This window comes from Cebidichthys violaceus, unplaced genomic scaffold (assembly GCF_023349555.1).
Source record: "Cebidichthys violaceus isolate CVI_PGR_0920_01 unplaced genomic scaffold, fCebVio1.0.p SCAF_13, whole genome shotgun sequence".
Taxonomy (NCBI): domain Eukaryota; kingdom Metazoa; phylum Chordata; class Actinopteri; order Perciformes; family Stichaeidae; genus Cebidichthys; species Cebidichthys violaceus.
Window position 1 is genome coordinate 15,983,611 of NW_027176296.1, and position 21,550 is coordinate 16,005,160.

Genomic DNA, 21,550 nt, shown 5'->3' on the forward strand with positions numbered 1-21,550 from the left:
ATTGCACCATATTCTATGTTATATTTATATTATATTAATATAGACAAATGCTAAGTGTCATTACTTAAACATATCAGTCCGGTGTACACTGACGTATCGCTGACTCTGCTGCTTTATAGTAAATCATCCTGTCAGTTTACCTTGTTGTTTTGTTTCTATATGCTCTTTTTATTCTCACTTTACTTCTCGATATACCTCGTATCATTTCTTTCTTTTACTTTGTCTATTTATCTGGACAATTGCTGTCTTTGTGCTGCTGCGACAACCACATCTCCATGCTCCTCTTCAGTTCTTGGTGTTGGACAGGTGTTCGCCAGCTTTAGCCGCTATAGGTATATTATCGAGACGTGAGACTTATGTTGCATGTTCCTCTTTATCGCCTGCTAAAAAAAAGTGCCTCAGAATAAACTAGGCTGTCTGTCCAAAAAGGGAGCTCACAAGTGACGCAGTCTCGCTGCGTGTTTGCACATGTCCAGCGCTGAACCGTTCTGTCGGCTGCACAGATTTTATTTTATTTATTTATTTCACCCAGAGAGGAGTTTTAATCTTTCGCTAGCCCAAAGCCCGAGTGATTCAGGTCGCTTTGTCCTTCACAGTCTGTCCTCAGGACCAGACCATGTGTCAGCTCGCACACATTCCGTTTGTCCATCGAATGTTTCGTCTTTCTTCAGCAGTGCGTTGCTCCCGTTAAGGGCTCGGGTTGTACTTGGACTCTCGACGCTCACGTCCTCCTCACGACACGCATGCTCCTCGCACCCTCCTCACATTCGCCTGCGTTACATGTGGAAGAATCATGAATGGATGCCTGTGCTGTGGCGTGTTGCCTGTGCGCCAGGGGAGAGCTGCATATGTGTGAGTAAAGTATGTGCTCGTGCTGCGATCACATGTTTTGCCAGACTCTATGGTCAGTAATCCCTCTCTTTTGCCAATATTTCCACTCTATCTGGTTTCATCAGGCAGGGATTACACCGGATTAGACAACCTCCCAGAAGCTGACATGCATTCATTCATTAAAAACCCAAATGCAGTTGCTCACACGCCTCCAATTCAGCAAAATGCACCAATTAGACCTGGAGCAAGGACATATATGTCTACATATATATACATGTATACATGATCCAGTTGTTAGAATGGCTTCATCACATGTATTTACCGTTGACCGTTGTGCCAAGATCGTGTGCTCTGTGATTATGTAACGCCCTGGTGATGACAGCGTGGGGACCCTGATGTCATCAGGGTGGGAGTGGTATTGAGGTTGCGGTTCAGCAACCTTAGCTCGCCCTTTACCTCGGAGCAGCGGGGCAATCAGTCCGAGCGTGATCCTCCGGCGGCCTGCTTCTCCGTGCAGATAGAAGGAAGCGACGCTGGCAGGCAAGCCTATTTAAAAAAAAAAAAAGATTACAGCCAGCTGACATTGTAAACAAAATGATGGTATAAAGGTTCATTTTAGAATAATCTCAATAACTATACTTGGATTGACAAGTTCTTTTTTTTCCCCGTCCCTCCAAAGATGCACTTTTTGGTTTCATTGACTAAATCTCTTAGCTTAGTAAGAGTGTTTGAATGTACATATATGTGGATATATAATATTTTTATTTTTTATATGAGAGACTGAACCAGTTTTGATGCAATCTGGACTCAACCAGGTTGTTTTGTTTTTCCTCACAAAGCCAGACTCTCATTGTGCTCTGCAAAGGCTCATGAAGCATCTGCTCGGGACAGATGTCATTTCAAGTAAGCCGCACACAAAATGATTGACGGGCCTCTGCTTCAATCAGAACAACACAAACACCTACTGACGGCTGACTGGATGAACGCACGCCTCGCCTGGGACTGGGATTGGCTTTTGGTCCTGTGTTTTCAAACGGGAAAACAACATGGAGGTTGTTCTGGAACATTTCTCTCAAAGCATCTTCTGGCTCCGAAAGTGTGAAATCCAAGTGAAAATGAATTTCACATGTGTATCACGCCGTGTCGGTTGTCGTGGGCTCTCTTTACTGAAACAAGATATAAAGGACATTCTGTTCTTCCTTTCAATATTTACAATTATTTAAAAAAAATCACATTGACAGGATTCTGACCGCACAAGGAGATGAGTTCAAAATATAAGTTGGACCTAAAACAGTTAACAGTTTTAGAGGCGGGGACGCTCACATACCTCCATGCATTAATCAACACATATCAGCTTTTTGCAACGGCTAATTATCGCAACAGATGACATGCAAAATAGTGTGAAGCATTTGGAACCCGTCCTTAAGTAGGCAGTTACCACACTGATCTGTCAAGAAATGGGAGCTCTTTGCCTGTCAGGCTGATGAAGGGCAGCGCAGTGAGTCATTGTGTCTAAACAGAGAGGAAACTACACGTTCTAAGAACAGCTCTCAGTCGGCGATGTGTCTCTGGCTTTGTTTGAAATCACAGGAAAGACATAAAGTAACCTTTTCATGACAAAATGCCACATGAAATTGTGATTCCTTGTAAGGAGGAGTGGGCGATAAATATCTCAGATGAACTCGATGTAACGCAGCTTGTTCCACATGGGATGTAGTAAATGACTATATCTTGGAACAATTAACTCCATTATGACTACATTAAAATACTGCTTGCACATACTGTAAATGCATCAATACAACATTTTCATAACAATAATATTAGACTCCGAAGCCCAGTTGTTCTAAAGACTTCTGGTCACAAATGTATAGTTTTTTTTTTCCCCCTAAAAAGGCTCAGTGATTCTCTAAACTGTCAGGTCATTGTTGCTTTAACGAAGGACTCGACTTGACTTGATAAAACCTGTTACTTGACATGCCCGAGAAAAGTGAGTGGAGTGTGGTAGGAAGGAACATGTCACCCAGCAGCAGTGTGGTTCATTGATATTTTTGGACAAACAATGGAGCTCTATGGCACAGAGGAATAAGATACACCAGGATTTGGTTACACACACACACACACACACACACACACACAACACTTTTTCTTTTCATGGGATTTTATTCGCAGTTATAAAAGCTACCACCAGCCTTATCCTCTCCTAAATGACCAAGGCCACATTTAGAGTTTTTATTTAGAAACATATGAAACAATACATTACGTCTTGAATAAGTACAGACGCTCAGATCCTCTGAAAGCAACGTCTTTTGTCATATAAGCAACGTCTGTCATTTTAATCATTTGACTCTGTTAAAACCCTCTGAACCCCAAAACCTGCCGGTGGGATGGAAACGCATGTTTTCTTTAAACAATCGCCAAAACTACACCATTTATCATAGCCAGAAGCTGTACAAACTGTGTCAATCATCAGATTTTCATCTTTCCGACAGCCGTTGAACACATGTGACAAAACGTTGCTGTCAGAAAACGCGACCGAAACTAAGCTTAAAATTGTGATATTTCATCAAAAAGATATATAGATTCCATTTTTTTGTCAATTTCTGTAAAAGAAATTCAACTTGGCATGGTATCTGTGTTATGCTGCATAAAAGATATTTTTGAGTTATCTCTGCTTCAAGCCATGGTTGTGCTGTTTCCATAGGGGTGCAGGACTTATGGGACTTATATATTGCAGTGAAATCAAGGCCACAGAGAGAACAATGTGATGGGAGTGAAAAAAACGCTCTGAAACTGCTTGGGGTTCAGAGGGTTAATGGTGACAGCAGCAGCAGCACGGACAAAAGGTCAGAACACCACAACCGGCAGCATCATCCCTCCATCCTCTCTGATGGTGTCAGAGCCAGACCAGTGATGTAGGACATTTGCCCTTTAGGTTTGATGCCCCCATCAGGCTGATCAGTGTCACTGCTGAAATTCCACAACACATCATCATCATCATCATCATCCCTCCAGTGGTCCAACACTAAGGTTTCTGCAGGCCGAATCATTTGTGGCATTAAGTATTTTTTCAGCAAAAATTTGAATAATGTGGTAAAATGCACTTAATATATAATTATATATATACGTATATATATATATATATATACGTATATATATATATATATATATATATATGAAACAGCAGGAACAGTGGAATATATATATATATATATATATATATATATATATATATATATATATAATATAATATATATATATATATATATATATATAATATATATATATATATATATAATATGTATGAATATAATATATATATATATATATATGTATATATATATATATATGTATATATATATATATATATATGTATGTATATATATATATATATATATATATGTATATATATATATATATATATATATGTATATATATATATATATATATATATATGTATATATATATATATATAGTATATGTATATATATATATATATATATATATATGTATATATATATATATATATATATATGTATATATATATATATATATATATATGTATATATATATATATATATATATATGTATATATATATATATATATATATATGTATATATATATATATATATATATATGTATATATATATATATATATATATATGTATATATATATATATATATATATATATATATATATATATATATATATACACATATATATATGTATATATATATATATATACACATATATATATGTATATATATATATATACACATATATATATGTATATATATATATATACATATATATATATATGTATATATACACATATATACATATATACATATACCACTGTTCCTGCTGTTCATCAGTAACCTTCATTTTTTTATTTATTCATATAATGAGAGTAGTAAGCATAATAATGATGGAAAAATGACAACTACAAATAATAACAGCAGGAGTGGATATAGTAAAATAACAATGATAACAAAAGCAGTAATGGTATCGGCCATAGCAAGCAATGCGACTACTAAGAACAGAGATAGTAGCAGTGGGTGTCAGACAGGAACACAACAGGAGCCAGGATAAAAAGGTCCAGATAAAACCAGGATCCACGGAAACCTGCGGGGCGAGAAAGCACAAAGACGAAGCAAATCTGATGTTAAAATGCTAACGTTTGTCAATGTCTATAATAGAGTGATGAAAAAGGCATATACCTTCCAGAAATATCTGAAGATTTCACAACACAACGTTGGTGCCAAACCAACGTTCGTGAAGTTTTACCTTTACAGTTACTCTAACAGACTCAATACAGGATTTAATGAGGCTCCTATCCAGACCCTCACACTGTTCTGTACCACCCTCACAGATGTATACTGTTATAAAAGAGTTTTCAGAAAAGACAGAATGCCTGAATCTGGATGCTGCCAGCGGCCTTGAGAGCTCCCTTGAGAGCTCAAACACTGCGAATACAGAAAACACGACCGAACGCAGAAACGTGCTGCTGTTTGTGTGCATCACATTTCTGCGTTTGTTTAGTGCATCACTAAAAAGTGATGCACATGTCTGGAACGTGCGTGTTATTGCCATTTGTTGGGAAATGAGCTAAAATGTAGTTGTTTTTTGGGGGTTTTATTTAAACATTAAACATTGTGATCGCACGATTCAGATATTTTTGCAGATAGCTTTAGCTTTTTGCTTATTACTAGCCAGCCAATTCAATTAATCTGACAAAATACACACAATTGAAACAGGCTAACGTTACGTTAGCTGGCTATAGTTGCTTTTACAATTGTCACCGAGTAACATTCAAGGATTAAAAATGAATTGCACATTGTTTAATAAATGGTTTAAAACACAAGTCAAAATAAGTTGCAGTTTGACGACGTTAATAATATTTAAAAACGTTAAACGTTCTTTTGTTTTTCCGTGCCATCAAGGTGTTATCTGTCTGCCATTTGCCTGATTCTTTGTGAATGCAGCATTACTGTTAGGTTAGTTTCACGCTTGGTACAAAAAAAAATCGTTGCCCTCATTAATTAATCAACCACAATGAGTTCTAGACGAGTTGTAAGTGCTCATAAGAAGCACCACTCCCTGCAATAAAGGGGGCCTAATTTATCAAAAAACATCACTGCTCTCTTAATCAATTAATACAGTTATTATGTCATAATGAATGACATATATATGAATTCTGTTGGAGAAAAATAACTTTTAGAATGATCTGTTCTTATGGTTTAACATACAAGGCTCTGTGAAGCCTGTGGCTCCTGTGTGAACTCTCTTCACACTCGTGAATATCTCAGATATTCCTCACTTAGCAGTCGCGGTGACCTTCTGTAAGGGGCGATTGTATATCTTACTATACAATCAAGATGGCATTTGCTTGTGCGGAAGGGAGAAGAACGAGTTCAAGACATGTCACGTAGCTTCATGCAAATTACTCTTTGTCGGCGCACTTGTGTGTTATCCGCAGTATAAATATCAGAGACTCAGAGACAGACCTCTGAGCAGCCTTGATGCATGACTTGTACGTGTTTCAACTCTGTCTCCTTCTTGCAAGAATAAATGTCCTGTGATAATGATTTTTACATCGACCCCAAGTGAATTTTTCTAACAATTTACATAAATGAAAAAAAATGATTTAAACAAAGCATATTTCATGGGAATCACAACACATCCTCTGGTAGAGACAAATGTGTTTTGCTACTAGTTACTACTAAAAAAAATAGTCTTGAGCCTTCTAGACCAGCTGCTATAACCAAACCACAAAGGGATCAGTATCTGCCCATAAGGATCATCAATGATCGGCAATTAGTATCGGTAGCAACACAACTTGGTCAGGGCTCCTTTTTTCCTTTGCGCTGATCCGATCTGTGATCCAATCCATTGCACCACTAGTTGCCACTGTTAGCTAGCTAGCAGTGATACTAAATGGGTCGTTTTTTTAAAATGAAAACGTGATGTGGAAGACAGCCTGCACCAGTAAAAGCCACGACACATGTGGTGAGGAAATATTACCCTAAATACATAACATTTGTATTCATAATGGCAGGCAGTGATTAGCGAGGGAAAGCAGAATGTTTATTATAATAAAAAAAAATTTAATTTATTTGGGAAGGTGATTTTTTTTCATACATAGAGGGTGTGAGAGAGAGAGAGAGAGAGAGAGAGAGAGAGAGAGAGAGAGAGAGAGAGAGAGAGAGAGAGAGAGAAATATTGTTATTGTGTATTAATGTTATTGTGTGTTTAATTTTGTTTGGTGGCAATACTGTTTCTGGACTTTTCATGCCAATAAAGCAAAATTTAATTGGAAAAAAAATGTAATTGAAGAAAAAAAAATTGAGAGAGAGAGAGAGAGAGAGAGAGAGAGATGGGGGAGAGAGAGAGAGAGAGAGAGAGAAAGAGACTTGGAGGGAGTCAGAGAGAGATGGGGGGGAGAGAGAGAGAGAGACGGTCTGCACCTCCACCCATTCTGGATCTTTCAGCTCCACCAGGATCAGACTCGTTGATGCGGAGGTCGCAGCAATGGGAGATGCGCGGCTCGAGCTCGCGTTTTAATGCGCGCCACAGCGCATCCGGCTGCCCACGTGCGCTACTGTGTCTGATATGAGCTCGACTGCGAAAGTTACTACGGCAAGGAGAACGTGTTCGTGGAGGGCTTCACGTGTCCGAAAGCGGACAGTGACACCGCGGCACTTTTCTGCTGCGGGTTCAATGACTTGAAGTACTGCTGCGATGACCCCAACAGCTTTTTCCCTTACGAATATGGATACATGTGGTGGTTAAGGTAAGGAGTGATAAACAGCAGTCCAAAAAGTGTCTCATCGAGTCTTTTTTTTATGTGTAGTGGAGGTTGAATATGCTCTCATATACATATGTTAAACACACCTTTGAGGCCCACATCTGTAAGTTACCGATCAGTCAGGACAGAATTGCCTCTCATTCAGTAAATGAACCAGCTCTAGGGATGCATTGATCCAACTTGTTCTCTGATAATCCACTGAACTGTCAACATTTTGGATTGGGACAATTTTCTTTTTGCAGTAGTTCCACTGAAGCATGTTCTCAGTGAGGTGTGAGGATATCATTTCTCCGTGCACGGCAAACTACATTTCACCTCCATTGTATTGTGGTGGAGAGATGTAATGGATATTGCAAAAGCTGGGTAAATAAAACCCAAACTATCTGAGGTGCTACAGGTAAGTGAGGTAATTTAGTGCGAACTGAGCCTTTAAGTCATTATATCAAAAGTCTATTTAAGTCCAAACTCACATGGTAATGTATAGTAATGTCAACATCTGAGGATTCATTCATATTTGATTCTACAAATTGATATCATAATGAATTGTAATTTCATCACAATGCAACTCATGTAGCGCGGTACTACCAACTCATCTCCGTCGTAATTACGGATGAGGGAAATTACCCTGAACTCTGCACTCTGCAGTATTTGTCATTATGTGCGAGTAGGAATCATCTTTTACTGAGTGCTTTCCTCTTTCAAAGCACAGGATGGGCGTGTAGAGCACATCACTCAAGCCCTCTGCTGCTCACATTTGAAGCACACTATAACAAAAAAAACAGAACACATCTTTTTGATCTTTACACTCCTTACATCTCTTAGACTTCTCGCGTATTTCTTCTTCCAGCTTGATTTCCATTATGTTCCAGCTGGTTGAAGCATTCAGGCAGCCATGCTGTTTAAGTACTTGAATTGATTTGTTTAAGCCGAATCGCACTGTGGCTCAGTGGCCCCTGCCTTCACTGTGCGAATGTGTGTGAATGGTGAACGATGAGATGTAGTGTTCAAGCGCTTTGAGTGGTCGGAAGAATCGAAAAAGTGCGATACAAGCACAGTCCATTTACCATTTACTCACCGCGTGAGTGAATAGGCATGGAAAGGTTGGAAGCAGCATTGTGATTTTCAGAAAATCTCACATTCTGACACTTTTTGTTGTGATTCCGTGTGGTTTGTGTCACCAGAATAAATGCACATTAACTGGGACCATGCGAAGGAGAACACGCTATTTTCTCTGAATTTCATTTCGGAGCATACAAGTATTACACGAAATGTTCCTTACAGAGTGATACTCTATATATTTTGTTTATTTAACATAAATGTACCTTACTCCATTGTGTGTGTTTAATAAATTACTATAGATATTTATTTTTCGCCCATGTGATGGAGGGTGGACGAGCAGATGTTGCAGGTCCAAACCATTAAATAAACTCACTGAAACGCGACTGAGCTAGTATTTTTTCTTTCTTTTCTTATTTTTTAATTTTTTTTTACCAGTAGTGGATCATGACAGGTAGAATCATACAGAACATTTAAAGAAAGAGTTGGTTCCTACATAGGAAATAAAAAAAGATAACTATAGAGCAACAAGACAACCAGTCTACACCCACAGCAGCTCCACTTTCGCATAGCATTGCTTTAAGCTAAACGCTAATGTCAGCATGCTAACAGATGTACAATGACGATGCTAACGTGCTGATGTTTAGAAGGTATAATCACACTGTATACAGGAAGTGGACGTGGTCATCGTCAGGTGCCCATTGGTTTGTGGACTGTCTTTTGAATCTTTGAGTTTGGCGATTTTGCCGTTGCCATCTTGGATTACGGGCGTCGCCATGTTGTTTTTTTCCACAACCAATGAACGGAAGCTACCATATTTGGAATAGGGAGGAGTGAAGTAGAGACGCCGGATACGGCTCTGGTAGGGGAAGCGACCTGTCAATCACAGCAAGGCCGTCCTAAAGCATACTCCGCTTTATGGTCTATTTTACAAATGGACCATAATGTACTAAATGAACTTCATGCTGTAGTGAAGAAGACTTGAAACTTGAGATTGAGACCATAAACTCATGTTAACAATGTTTACTGAGGGAATAAATCAAGTGAGAAGTAGAGTCATTTTCTCATAGACTTCCATACAACCAGAGGAGTCGCCCCCTGATGGACACTAGAGAGAATGCAAGTTTTAAGAGACTTCCGCATTGGCTCCACTTGGCAGAACCGGAGGTTGCCGCCTGGGTATGCTGTTTACCATGTCCACCACCTTTAGTTTAGCATTGTTAGCATGCTAACGTTTGCACTAATGTATGCAGCGACAGTCAGGAGACGATGAGCCAGTTAGCATAAAGACCGAAAAACGGGGAAACGGCTGGCAATCCACCTTCCAGCTGCTCTAAAGCTCCCTCATGAATGCGCTGAATGTGAATGAACAGCACAGGTGTAGGTTTCGGTGGGGAGAACAAGATAAACCAAAAGGTGAAATTCTAGTGCAGACTAGTATTTGAGCCAATGCTAAAACAAAATCTTAGTATTAAGTCATAATAGAACAGGTTGCTTAAAATCATGTGTTCATGTTTCAGCATTATTTTGACCTTTTGACTGAAAATTTAGACTGCAGCGTGACGTTTTTCTTCTGACCGGTAGCTCTGGGTCACTGTCTCTGCGTCCCCCTGGCTTAGAGATAAAATAATACATGAATATATATATATATATATAATATCTATAACAACTTTTCAGGGAACACAGATATGTGGTAGATATTTTGAATGTGCTGAAAGTTTGAAACACTAACCGAATTCTTGCTTAAACACATATCCAGGTGTTTATAAATTGATTCAAATGAATTCATGTGTCACTGATGTGAACAGATGCTTCATGCTTTACTGCATTTTATTTTCAGGGAATTTCTTCAAATTTGTGAGAAACTCAAGAATGAATATGCTAATCAAGACAGTTTCACAGAAACGTCTAAGAGGATAAAGTGGTGGATAATAAAAGAAAACACATCCTAGCAATATGTATCCATTTTAATCAGTGTTCACATTTCCAATGCAGCTAAACCCATTACTATGCACAGACTGTATCCTACTTCCAGTCTGTTGTACAACATGCTGAAAGACATGAATATACAACAGTCCTGCTGTGTCTTTGTTCTCCGTTTCACAGTTTCGGCGCTCTGGTGGGTCTCTCTGTAGCAGCTGTGGTTCTTCTCGCCTTCATCGTCACTCTGTGTGTCCTCTGCTATCTGTTCATCACCACCAAACCCAGAGGTCTGGACAATGGGCTGCCGCTCCGAGCACCAGGTACCGACTCCGGCTCCGGCTCTCGGTGGCGGGAAATTCTGCGAACGCGTCGATAAATTCCACCGAACCGTGCAGCCTGACATTTATTAATGGCCGACCCAAAAAGTTTTGAATTTAGCAAGCTTGCTATTTTGGTATCTTAAAGCTGACTGCTCATGCATTCAACGCTCTTCCCGTGGGTCAATTATTCATCTTTTTTGTCGTCGTTTATTTTGACAATAATGAGAAAACTATTAAATGAGACACAAGATTTTCAGCTGCTGTTAAGTCACTTTTTGAGAAGGTGTCCTTCCTACTCCTGACTGGACGCTGCTGACAGGTGACACAGGTGTCCACCAAGGACCTACTGTCCTTAAGATAAGACAAGAATTTGTTTTAGGAGACAACCAGTCTATATAGAGGCTGAGTTTTGCAGATAAAATAGATGGAAATTGTAGTTAGATTTGAAATGGTCTATAATAAGAGTGTAATTTGTCATGTTGTTTCAAAGCCTTGTTTAAAATGTTAGCAATTACACTGAATCTGGGCTATTTGACCTTTAGACAATCACAATTAAAAGCGCCGCACAGCCCTGGTACTCCCACACTCTCAGGTGGTCTAATCAGACCTCTCCTCAGGACCGTGTGGGCGTGTCCAGCTTGACTCCCATCTCTCACTCTCCTGTCACAGCTGCTGAGGCTGGATGACTTTATCGGTATTATTGGCGCGATGAGTCGGGTGATGAAACATGCATCCTAACTGATGGAGACTATGCCTATTGTTCAAGCACATAAGTGTCTCATTAGAAAAGCCGTATGGAAACGGCAAAATTCGATTAAGCGGAAAACTGTTCTTACGCACGCTTGAGGTGTTTTTTGCCCAAGTCGAGAAAGAGTTGATGCGATAAATGGATTATGGGAACGTCTTTGCGGAATAAAATCGTATTTAGCGAACTTTTTACTCACGCGACTGATCGGCTGTTTCCGATGTGGGCGTCTCCTCAGATAGTCGAACAACTTGCGAAAGCTTGTCTTCGTCTTCAGGCAGCATGAAACATGGTCAGCACTGGCTGTAATGTAAGAGTTGACATGCGTAGCCTATAACACCAACCTCCAACCAAACTACACTGTAGCCGAGTTTATTCACTCCAAACCAAATTGATGGAAACGTACCTTATTCACATTTTTTTTGCGATGTTTCAGAGGTCTGCTTAAACTTGGTTTGACAAATCAATGGAAACATACCTACTGTAAACATTGTTATGAGATAATATTAACAGGTTTACTTGCTGGCGGTTTGCATAGTCGGTCTGGCTCTTCACACGCACGTTTCTAAGTGAACTTTCTGTCTTCTAGGCTCTACATCGAGTCCACAGAGACCAGGACCGAGCCATTCCAGCGCCCCCGCCGGTCCTCAAGGCCTCAGGAAACACTTCCTGAGGGGTAAGCTGGACTGTGACAACCAGCCCCCGGACCCTGACCGCCTTTTCCAACGTTGCTTCATGGCCACTGTGACATCTATCAAAGTCGAGGGTCCTGCATAGACCGGCGGGCTATTTGACTCTTTGATTGTGTAGTTGCTCAAAAATTGCTCAATGACGGAACCTCAGAAACATTTTGTGTGCCCCCCCCCCCCCCCTGATCGTGACATGAAATCCATGCATTATATTTGAATCACCCGCTGTCCATTTCAACACATTCACATTCAGGAATGACAACTTGTAGGAAGTTACTTGTTGCATGGCAACCAGTGGCACATCTCGCAAACGTCACAGGAATTAGGTTTGTTTCATCGAGACTCATCTTAACAATCGGTCTTCAGAAATCCTGCGGAAAAGTAGTGAGGGTGTAACACAGGCAAGCTATGTGGTATCTCGCGAAATTGCCATGAGTGGTGATGGAGAGCTGGTGAGGGACTGCTAGAGGCCGACGTACGCTGGCTCACCTAAACTTTGAGAACCCCTGGTGAAATCACAAGAATTGAATACGGATCCTTTGAGATGCATGGTTTCGATTGGCTCTGGATTGATGAGATGGGCTGAGATATAATACATTTTTATTTCCCTAGAGATGTCCCTAAAGTCCAGAGGCCGTAAGCACCTGTTGGTCAGAATTCATCACTGAGATATTAATTAAGGGGACTGTGCTTCAACGGTGCCGTGTGTTTGATTTATTTGTGGCTTCTTCTTGTTTAACCCCCTGCCTGTGTGGCTAATGGATGTTTTGTGATGAAAGTTTTGAGGCGTTGATTGGGAAAAAAACCCAACTGTTACTGTATGTTAACACATCAGAGATCACAACTAAAATATTACACGTCTCCTACATTGCAAACATCTGGCTTGTTAGCACTCCATTGTTTTTACACATTACTCGTCATGACATCGTTAATAACCCCAATGGGATATCCAAGATTGGCAGGAGGCTTCACAGTTCAGTGACAAACAGGGGAGTTTGAAAGTTGGTTGTTTACAAGGCAGGAAGGGAAATACGTTATGGAGTGCATTGTGGGAATTGCAGGCCTTCAGTGGTTTTTATGCCATTCTTGTAAACGCGATAGTTCAAGAATGCCAGGAGGGAATTTCTAGAAATTTAGCACAACTGTCCACTTGGACTCAAGAATGAATTGATTCGATTTTGGAGGTAAAGGGTCAAGTCACTGGTACCATACGTCTGTCCCATTCTTGTTAATTTCTTCGATTTTTGCAAAAATATCTCAACGACAAGATCCCTTTTGGCAGCAACAGAACAAACTCGTTCACAAAATTGCCACAGACAGTTTGCATTCACCATGCATGTGCTTCGTTGAGTGTCAGCGTCACAGACAGCATACACTCTGCATCTCATACCCAACTGTCAGCCCGACGCTCACGTCCTGTACCGGTCCGTGTTTCGCTTTGATGGCGCTGAAGGAGAAACCAGAGCTTTATGTTGTAGCTGCAGGTTCCCATGTCGTGCCCTGACAGTTCTGCTCATTAAAGGAATATATGTGTCAATCTCTGTTCACCAACAAATGCATGAGGTCATTTAAGACCTCAGTAGCACAGACAGTTATGTTTAGTATCATTGTAGGATATTGGGCAGCTTAAGTGCCTCACTGATTAATGTGTATTTTCCAAAACTATTATTAAAGCTATGGACCACACTTGCTTGTGTGTTGTTCTTTGCCTTGATGTTCTTAACTGTGATCTTTCTGCACCTCAGCCCATCATATACGTAAACGTCAAAAGCTCAAGTTCCTATGTTACCTCAGTTCCAAAAGGAATGAAGACATTTCAAATTGAAGATATGTGAGCATATACTTGGAGATGTTTTCCAGTGTTTCCTATTTATTCTATTTTTTGAGCAAACTCTTGTTTAAACCCGCAATTTAAAAAAATAATAATAATCTTGGACAACATTGACTTATTGCCACCTTCTCAGTTAATATGGCATTAGTGTAAGCAAACAGTTTACATATCCAGCAACTCAGGAGCAACATTGTCATTCATTTGGAGTCATGTTTCAGGTCATCGTATGTCCAATATGCACTCTGTTTTTGGTCTCCACCACCTCCTTACAGAAATATCTGGCTGCTAAATGCTCAACTATGTTCACCACCAGCTAGTCGCTTACTCTGTGATGTGTGATGCTGATATTTTAGTGCATTTCTTTGCTGCCTCTGTGGTTGATAACTACTTTTCCTTAGTTGTACTGTACAATATGAGAGCAGTGACAGTGAACCAAAACAGTAGGATTCAGCTGTTTTTGCCCAGTAAATGTCTACTGTCAGCCTGATGAAGGCAGTATGGGGGACCGGTCGACTGTGTCTCCGATCGGTGGAAACAACCGTCCATGGGTCCATCTTTCTTCTTTTAATTTAAGTTACTGGATTATTTTACCTCCTACAGTAAGACTTCTAAAATGGTTTAAATAAAACAAGGAAAAAGGATGACTCTCTGTTTGACCTGGCCATACCCCTAAAAAATAAATAAATATTCCTTGCTTCATTTTAAGGAGTCAATTTTGGAGTCATAAGCTGATTCCAGAAACTTGCAGGAGAAATGACAACAATCTCGTCAAGTGTCGATGATTTCTAACTCACCACTGTTAGGTCAACCCTGATCTGCTTCATGAAAAACTCCATATGTACCATTATCCTGCTACAAGGCAACACATATGTTATAGGATTTGAGTCAAGAAAACCTTCGAGTTGCCATGACCCTTGAATAACATTTCCACAGTCAGGATGCAAAAACCTCAGTAAAATGCTTGTTGTAAGTCTTCACATGGAGATTATTTGTAAAAGGTGGAAATGAGAGTTTCACGAGTTCACTGTGGAGTCATGGCAACGCCTAATATAACTGCATTCATTAATCCAAGAGGTCTTTTGTCTGGTCAAATAATGTAATTTGTCTATTTTTGCACTCTGCTTTCCTGCAAACAAATGTTCCTGCATGCATTATAAAAAAAAAAGGTTTGTAGGTCGTTAGCGTTGCAAAGGGCGACTACAAATCTACAGGCAGGAAAAACAACAAAATGTGACCTTAAACATTGTCTTTGTCAGTTTAGAGGCAATAGTCTAACACAATGCGATTGCATTCAGGCTGATACTTTGTGGCCTAATGTGGACAATGTACATGGGGAGGCGTGTAAGCATGAGCAACATATACTGAAAAAAGGAAGAACAACGCCAAGGCCAGGTTGATGACATCATGTTGATGGAATTGCCTGATGACTCAAGCTCTGGGAATGAACTGCAAACAGCAGGGACATTGTCCTTTAGTTTACGAATAGCAAAGTACAGTCACCAATAACAGGAGTGAGAAAACACAGATAACTTCATATTAAAATGCCAGAACATCTCTCAAAAAATACAAATTCTTCCACAAAACCTGAGTCACAACATAATCAAGGACTCTAGCTACAGACTTGTTTCTTAAACCTCTGAAAAATGTAATTTCAAATAGCTATTTCAAACAGCTGCTATATTGGTCCTATTTACTGATTTTTACACTACGTCGTATAAACCAGGTCACGTGATGAACAGTTGGCGGCGCTAATACCCGGATGAGGAATTGAGCTGCCATTTATGATGATGAAGAAGAAGAAAATAACCGCCGCTCCATGGATACAAGGGACGCCTGAACGGTCGCCATGCCTAAAGTAGGCAGTATGTAACGGCTAGAAGTTGGCAACACGAACTTCTAGCCGTCTATGAAGCGCTACCTTAACATTATTGATGTGAAATTGTAACTTATATATAATTGTATGTATGGCCTCGAAGTACATCGTATGTTAGATACCGTAGCGTAGCTAACCGCTAGCTAACGTTGACTCTACTGTCCCCCAGTGCAGGATGAAACAGTCCCAAACGGGGTGAGCCGCTGCTAAAACACGGTGTAAACTTATAGCTAACATTATTACAGCGTCAGTATAACAATGTGGAAACGAGGCGGTCGAAGCTCCGCTCTGGACCGAGCTCAGGCGCTGCTGTCCGCCAAGAGGAACAGGGGAGACGCGGAGTCTGTTCAGGGAAACACAGTGAGTCTCAAGCTCCAAACATGTTTCCGCGAATTGTGGCGTTACTTTGGCCGGGATCTCTCGCTGTCCCTCACTTTGGGTGATGTTTGAACACTCTTTGTCTTGCCTTCCTTTCTCTGTAGGGTGCTGTGGGTGGATCTTTGAAAAACAAATCTGCTTCTTCGAGTACACACGCTTTATTGTCAGATCTGAGTGAGCTGTCGTCGGTCAGCTCAGCTCCTGAGCATGGAGGTGGCACAATGCTGGGCTCAGCTGCTGGTGCTGGTGCTGGTGCTGGGACAACCCAGGCAAGAGAGGGGCTGTCGACCAAGGTAAAGGATCGTAGAAGCTATGGTGAACTGATGCTGTATTGCTCAGGACATATTAATGCAATTGGACTTTAGAAACCTCGACAGTGGGACGTTTTTAAATCCTATTTGACAACAAGCCTCCACTTTTTTTGTTTTCTTCCGCCAGGATCTCAGACCTCAGGGCTCTCTGGGTGGAGGAGGGAGCAGGTTCTTGAAGAAGGCTCCACCGCCTGCAACCATCAGCAGCCAGTCACCTGTCAGCAAGAGCCACATGCAACATGTGCCTGAACACAGGTATGGTTCTGTGTGTAAGATAAATGAATGTTAGAGTAATCAACGGATTCCAAAAAAGTTAATTGTTTTCTACCACCTGATCAACTGATTCTACTCAAAATGATTATTATTATTCTCCACCTTCATCCCTCTCTGATCAGAAATGTGTCATCTTCCCAGCGGGGCTCCCAGACTGCTGCTTTGAGCAGGCTGGCTCAGATTGAGAGCCGCATCCGCAGCCGCAAACAGGTTCAGGTTCAGGAACAGGCCAGGCAGGGGCCAAGACCTGCGGAGAATCTAAATTCAGACGTGGAAGTCTCTCCACCACCAGCCGCCCGGTCCCTGGAGGCCCCTGCGCAACTCTCAGCGCAGTCCAGCAGTGACCGGAGCCTGAAGGCGACACGTTTCCTCAAGAACAAGACGGCTGTAGCTGGTAACGACGTTACTACGGCTGCTGACAGGTCGCCAAAAGGCGCCGATGTTGGTGTCGGGTCCAGAGCTGCTGATGCCGTCGTACCTTTGGCGGGTTTGGAGACAAAGTCAGTGAGAGTAGTGAGTGGTGTCAGTCTGGAAAGTGATGAAGAGGACATGAGGAAACTTCTTGGGGACTCGTTGGATTCGGTAGACAAAAGCTTCTTGATACCAGGGAGACGCTCTTCTGTAAGAACAGGAGACACGGTACCTTTCAACTTTGCTTTTTTTGTCACCACATGTTGTTATTTTCAGTATGCCTTAGGCTAACTCCATCATTACACATGGAAGTAGTTCTTTTTTTAAATTGCCATTGTAATTGCTCACAAATAGAAGTTAAACAGTGCACACATATGTACAGAAACAGAAGCACCGTGGTTGACATACACTGTTTTTGTCCCTTACAGATGGTCCGCTCCTCACCTCCTCCCGCTGCTGTCCCTCCCTCATCGTCCTCAAACAGAGCGCCCCCCCGCTCCCCTGCCTCTCCTCCTCGCCGCACTTCTCCTTTTCGATTCACCGGTCAGGCTCGGGCCCACTTCAGCCCCTCTGTGCTCTCCCCATCCCCCTCTCCTCCCTGTGACTCTCCCTCTCCTCCTCCAGGGAGAGTGGACTCCCCTCACAGGGCGGGGAGTCCACAGCGTTCCCTCTCCTCCGTGTCAGGCCGCGGGGAGGTGCTTTCTCTGGAGGAGCTCTTCTCTGATGAGCACCACAGTGAGATGAGCGCAGTTACCTCTGAAGGTGAGAGAAGTTCATCGGGGCATCAAATACATCCGGAAAGGTGGCAGTTAGTGTTGTGCTTTCCTCTGTATATACCAGTTATACTGTACCTGTATTGTTTAATGATTTATTTATGTCTAAATGCATTTTGCAAGAGAGGAAACGTGGTGTTTTTGTTCATTAATCGTGTTTTATTCCTCGCTCTTTATCTCATGCATCCTAGATGGACAACGTGGTACATAAATCATCCCTCTGTAGAGTCAGAATGATCTAAATGTAAAGGCTTTCATGGGATTACACAGATATTAAAACACTCTGACATGCACCACTTTGAACATATAACCCTGTCATGACATTTTGATACAGCATGTGTTGATGACGGGATCATTTATTAAATCACGTTATGATCGTGTGTTATTGCAGACTTCAAGATCAATGTGATGACGTTAGACGACCTTGTATTTACTGAGAGAACGCCAGGAAAGGAGGTGGGTAACGACGAAAATACAGTCAAAGATGAGTTGTGTGTATTATGTCACGCTATCTGAACGTCTATATATTGTATTTATGAATTACATTGAAATGAAAAGAGCTTAAAGGAATTTGTTGGGGTAATTTTGGCCATTATTTCTATCCATTATGAAATCAATGTACACAAGGGGGCGAGCAGGTCAAGAGGTCCGATTAATTCAGACTTGCATTGCCTGTTTTTGGCCACTTGAGGGCAGTGTAAACATGCTACTACTAAGTTCTGCTAGCTAGTTCCACAACGGTCACGCTAGCACAAAGAATACGTCCAACATGTCAAACTAAAGATCTGATTGGTTGAAGACGATCAACAATCAACAATATCGTCTCCATTTACTTAAACTGCAAAAGGGATTCACTTGTAGTTCTGAAGGCCTTAGAGACAGCATAGGGGCGAATTCTGATTGGATAAAAGCTCTACTTAAAACAAGCTGTGCTGGAAGCAGCGCAACCGAGGAAGACAGTAGCTGTGCAATGAGATAATAAGCTAATAAAATAGCTATAACTTTGTGATTCTGTCTAGGCCAGCAGAGAAGCCCACCACTGACTAACTTACACAAAAGTGTTTAATGAATTATTGTAAAGTTTAGCTTTTTCTCTTTCTATTGGGTACCTGGTCGAATCCCCAGAGGGACTTCATAGACTGATGTGTTTGCTTTCTTCCTGCTGCCTAAACAGAGAGAAGTCAAACACAGCGTCCCTCCTCCTGACTCCCCCAACAGAAAAGACGAGCAGCAGCAGCAGCAGCAGGAGGAGGAGGAGGAGGAGGAGGACGCGTTGGACTATCAAAGTGACTTTGAGAGCGAGAGCCGCACAGAGCCTGATCACAGTGTCAGCCAGGTTTCAGAGCACTTGCAAGGAGATGGAGATGGAGATGAAGAGGCGGCGGCGGTATCGGAGGTCAGAGAGGAGGCTTCTCATTCAGACGTGTCCCGTGGGAGGACAGGAGACGATTACTCGAGCACTCTCTCAGACACAAGTCGCTCCTGGACCTCGGATCACAGTCAAAAACTCAGCAAAAGCAGCGACTCCGGATCCTCCCGATCCTCTTCATCACATGGCAGCCAGACATTATCTCGTCAGCCAAGGAGACGTGCTTCAGCTCGAAAGGTTTTAAAAGAAACAGCAGTACAGACTCATCCTGATCCTCTGGCTTACACGTGGCCCGCCGGTTAGTCTGCCGCAAATGGCATTTGTACATTTAAGATGTGGTTCGGGCCTGTAATCGGCACTACCGCTTCGTCAGGATCGATGTGACACGTGTCATCTCTGGCTCTCCTCCCTTCTGTAGGTGTGGCTGCTTTGGGTCCTGCAGTGGGCATGACCTACATGGATCCCACCCCGGCGGTTGCTTATGCTCTCAGTGCAGAGATGGTGGAAGGTAAGAGACGCAATCGAACAGAAGGAAAGACAACATAAGTACACAGAGAGCACCGGAGAGCCGACCTCTGCTGAGGCTCAATCTCTCAACTGTATTGTGTCGGTAGAAATAGATGAACTAGTTTAAAAGCTGCACCTGGTCCCAGATGGTAACTATAATGGAAGAGTATCAAGGTTTGTACAAGGAGGATGTTAAACTTCAAGTGACTCGTAATCGGGCCACTTTCCGCTGATGTTCGTTTAAAACAGTTTGATTGGTGCTCTCTATGAAGATCAGGTGACGCATTGGTTCTGAATTGGAACGTCTTCTATGGACATTCGCTCTTTAATTTGCTCGGAGAGCCGCACAGCTGGAGCTCCGTGACCAGCTCACCATCTGCGGCGGTAGTTTTGCCGCCTGATCCAATTTTGCTGCGAGCGTATCTGCCGTGAAAACCCATCAATAATTTATTAAGAACGATATAGGCCTGATTAATAATAAAATATGCATCCCATGTTTGCCTTACCTCATTGATTTTTCTGCCCCTTTGTGATCATTTCCGGTGAAAATAATTCCCTCCGAGCAGAATTTTAATTGAATTTAAATAGAGCAGAGGAGCAGAATCTTTTGCTGGAGAAATGGTTCCATGCTGATTCTGCTGCCAGCGATCGCCGGTTGACCCTCACGCTGCAAGGCCGCTGAAGCCGTGGTACTGATCGTGTGTCTCTGCGCGTGTCCCTCAGCTCTCAGCATCTCCAACCCAGCTGCATTTGCACTCAATGAAATGCTGAAACAGCAGCTTGCCGTGACACGGCGGCTCATTGAAAGCAGGCGGCGCCTTCACTCCAGCCTGGTGCAGAGCCTGGGACCACCCAGCTACAGGTACACCACGCTGGAGGACACCAAGGAGGTAATAAAGCATCACACGACACAAACACTACATAGTGGAGGACAGTTGGATGTGATCGGTAGAAGTTTGTCTCAACAAAAGAAGTGCTCGTTACATTATGTTTGTTTACATTGTTACATTACATTGTAAAAACTGCTTTAATAAAAAGGTTCAAATGTGGCATGTTGAAAGCCGTTAATTCACACTCATTTTGAAGTGTTTGTCTACAGCATTGCGTCCTTCTTCCCACAGTACATTCGCGAGCACAGACCCCCCAAACTGAAAATGGAGGAAGCCTTAGAAGAGGTGCTGCAGGAGATGAGAGACTACCATCACATCTGACCGCTGGTACTGAAAGTCCCGGGTTACTGAACCGCAGACATTTAATCACAATTAAATCATATTTTTTTATAACATGGAAGAATTGGGACATTTGTTGGTTATGAATCATAGAACACGTCGTAAAGATTTGAATGATTTTAACAATTTCCCCTGCTTTACCTTGCTGTCCGACAGCCTTTTCCAACGGGGGACTTCAGCCGTTATCTATGCTCTCTTCAAAGCCACCAGAGGATTTTAGGATT

General features: G+C 41.8%; 2 protein-coding genes across 2 annotated transcripts; both read left to right on the top strand.

Moving 5' to 3' along the window:
- Positions 1–7,441: 7,441 nt before the first annotated feature.
- Positions 7,442–14,039, top strand: LOC137870616 (protein shisa-like-2A; the record flags this gene model as incomplete). The annotated part of the gene is made up of 3 exons (XM_068708017.1): positions 7,442–7,623; positions 10,801–10,937; positions 12,272–14,039. Coding segments are annotated over 3 exons (507 nt in total), but the record flags the coding sequence as incomplete, so codon positions are not given.
- A 2,001-nt stretch (positions 14,040–16,040) lies between these two features.
- On the top strand, positions 16,041–21,345 carry cunh19orf44 (chromosome unknown C19orf44 homolog). Its single transcript, XM_068707183.1, has 10 exons — positions 16,041–16,435; positions 16,558–16,746; positions 16,892–17,019; positions 17,160–17,676; positions 17,877–18,210; positions 18,613–18,677; positions 19,396–19,888; positions 20,009–20,098; positions 20,821–20,987; positions 21,219–21,345. Exons 1-10 carry the CDS (start codon positions 16,334–16,336, stop codon positions 21,306–21,308), a joined length of 2,175 nt encoding a protein of 724 aa, XP_068563284.1. The 5' UTR covers positions 16,041–16,333; the 3' UTR covers positions 21,309–21,345.
- Positions 21,346–21,550: the final 205 nt, after the last annotated feature.

Bases quoted from the DNA above. Each gene is read 5' to 3' on its own strand.
- cunh19orf44 (XM_068707183.1), top strand. From the start codon at position 16,334: ATGTGGAAACGAGGCGGTCGAAGCTCCGCTCTGGACCGAGCTCAGGCG. The intron at 17,020-17,159 runs GTATGGTTCTGT...CTCTCTGATCAG, and splicing joins CAACATGTGCCTGAACACAG to AAATGTGTCATCTTCCCAGC. The intron at 20,099-20,820 runs GTAAGAGACGCA...CGTGTCCCTCAG, and splicing joins CAGTGCAGAGATGGTGGAAG to CTCTCAGCATCTCCAACCCA.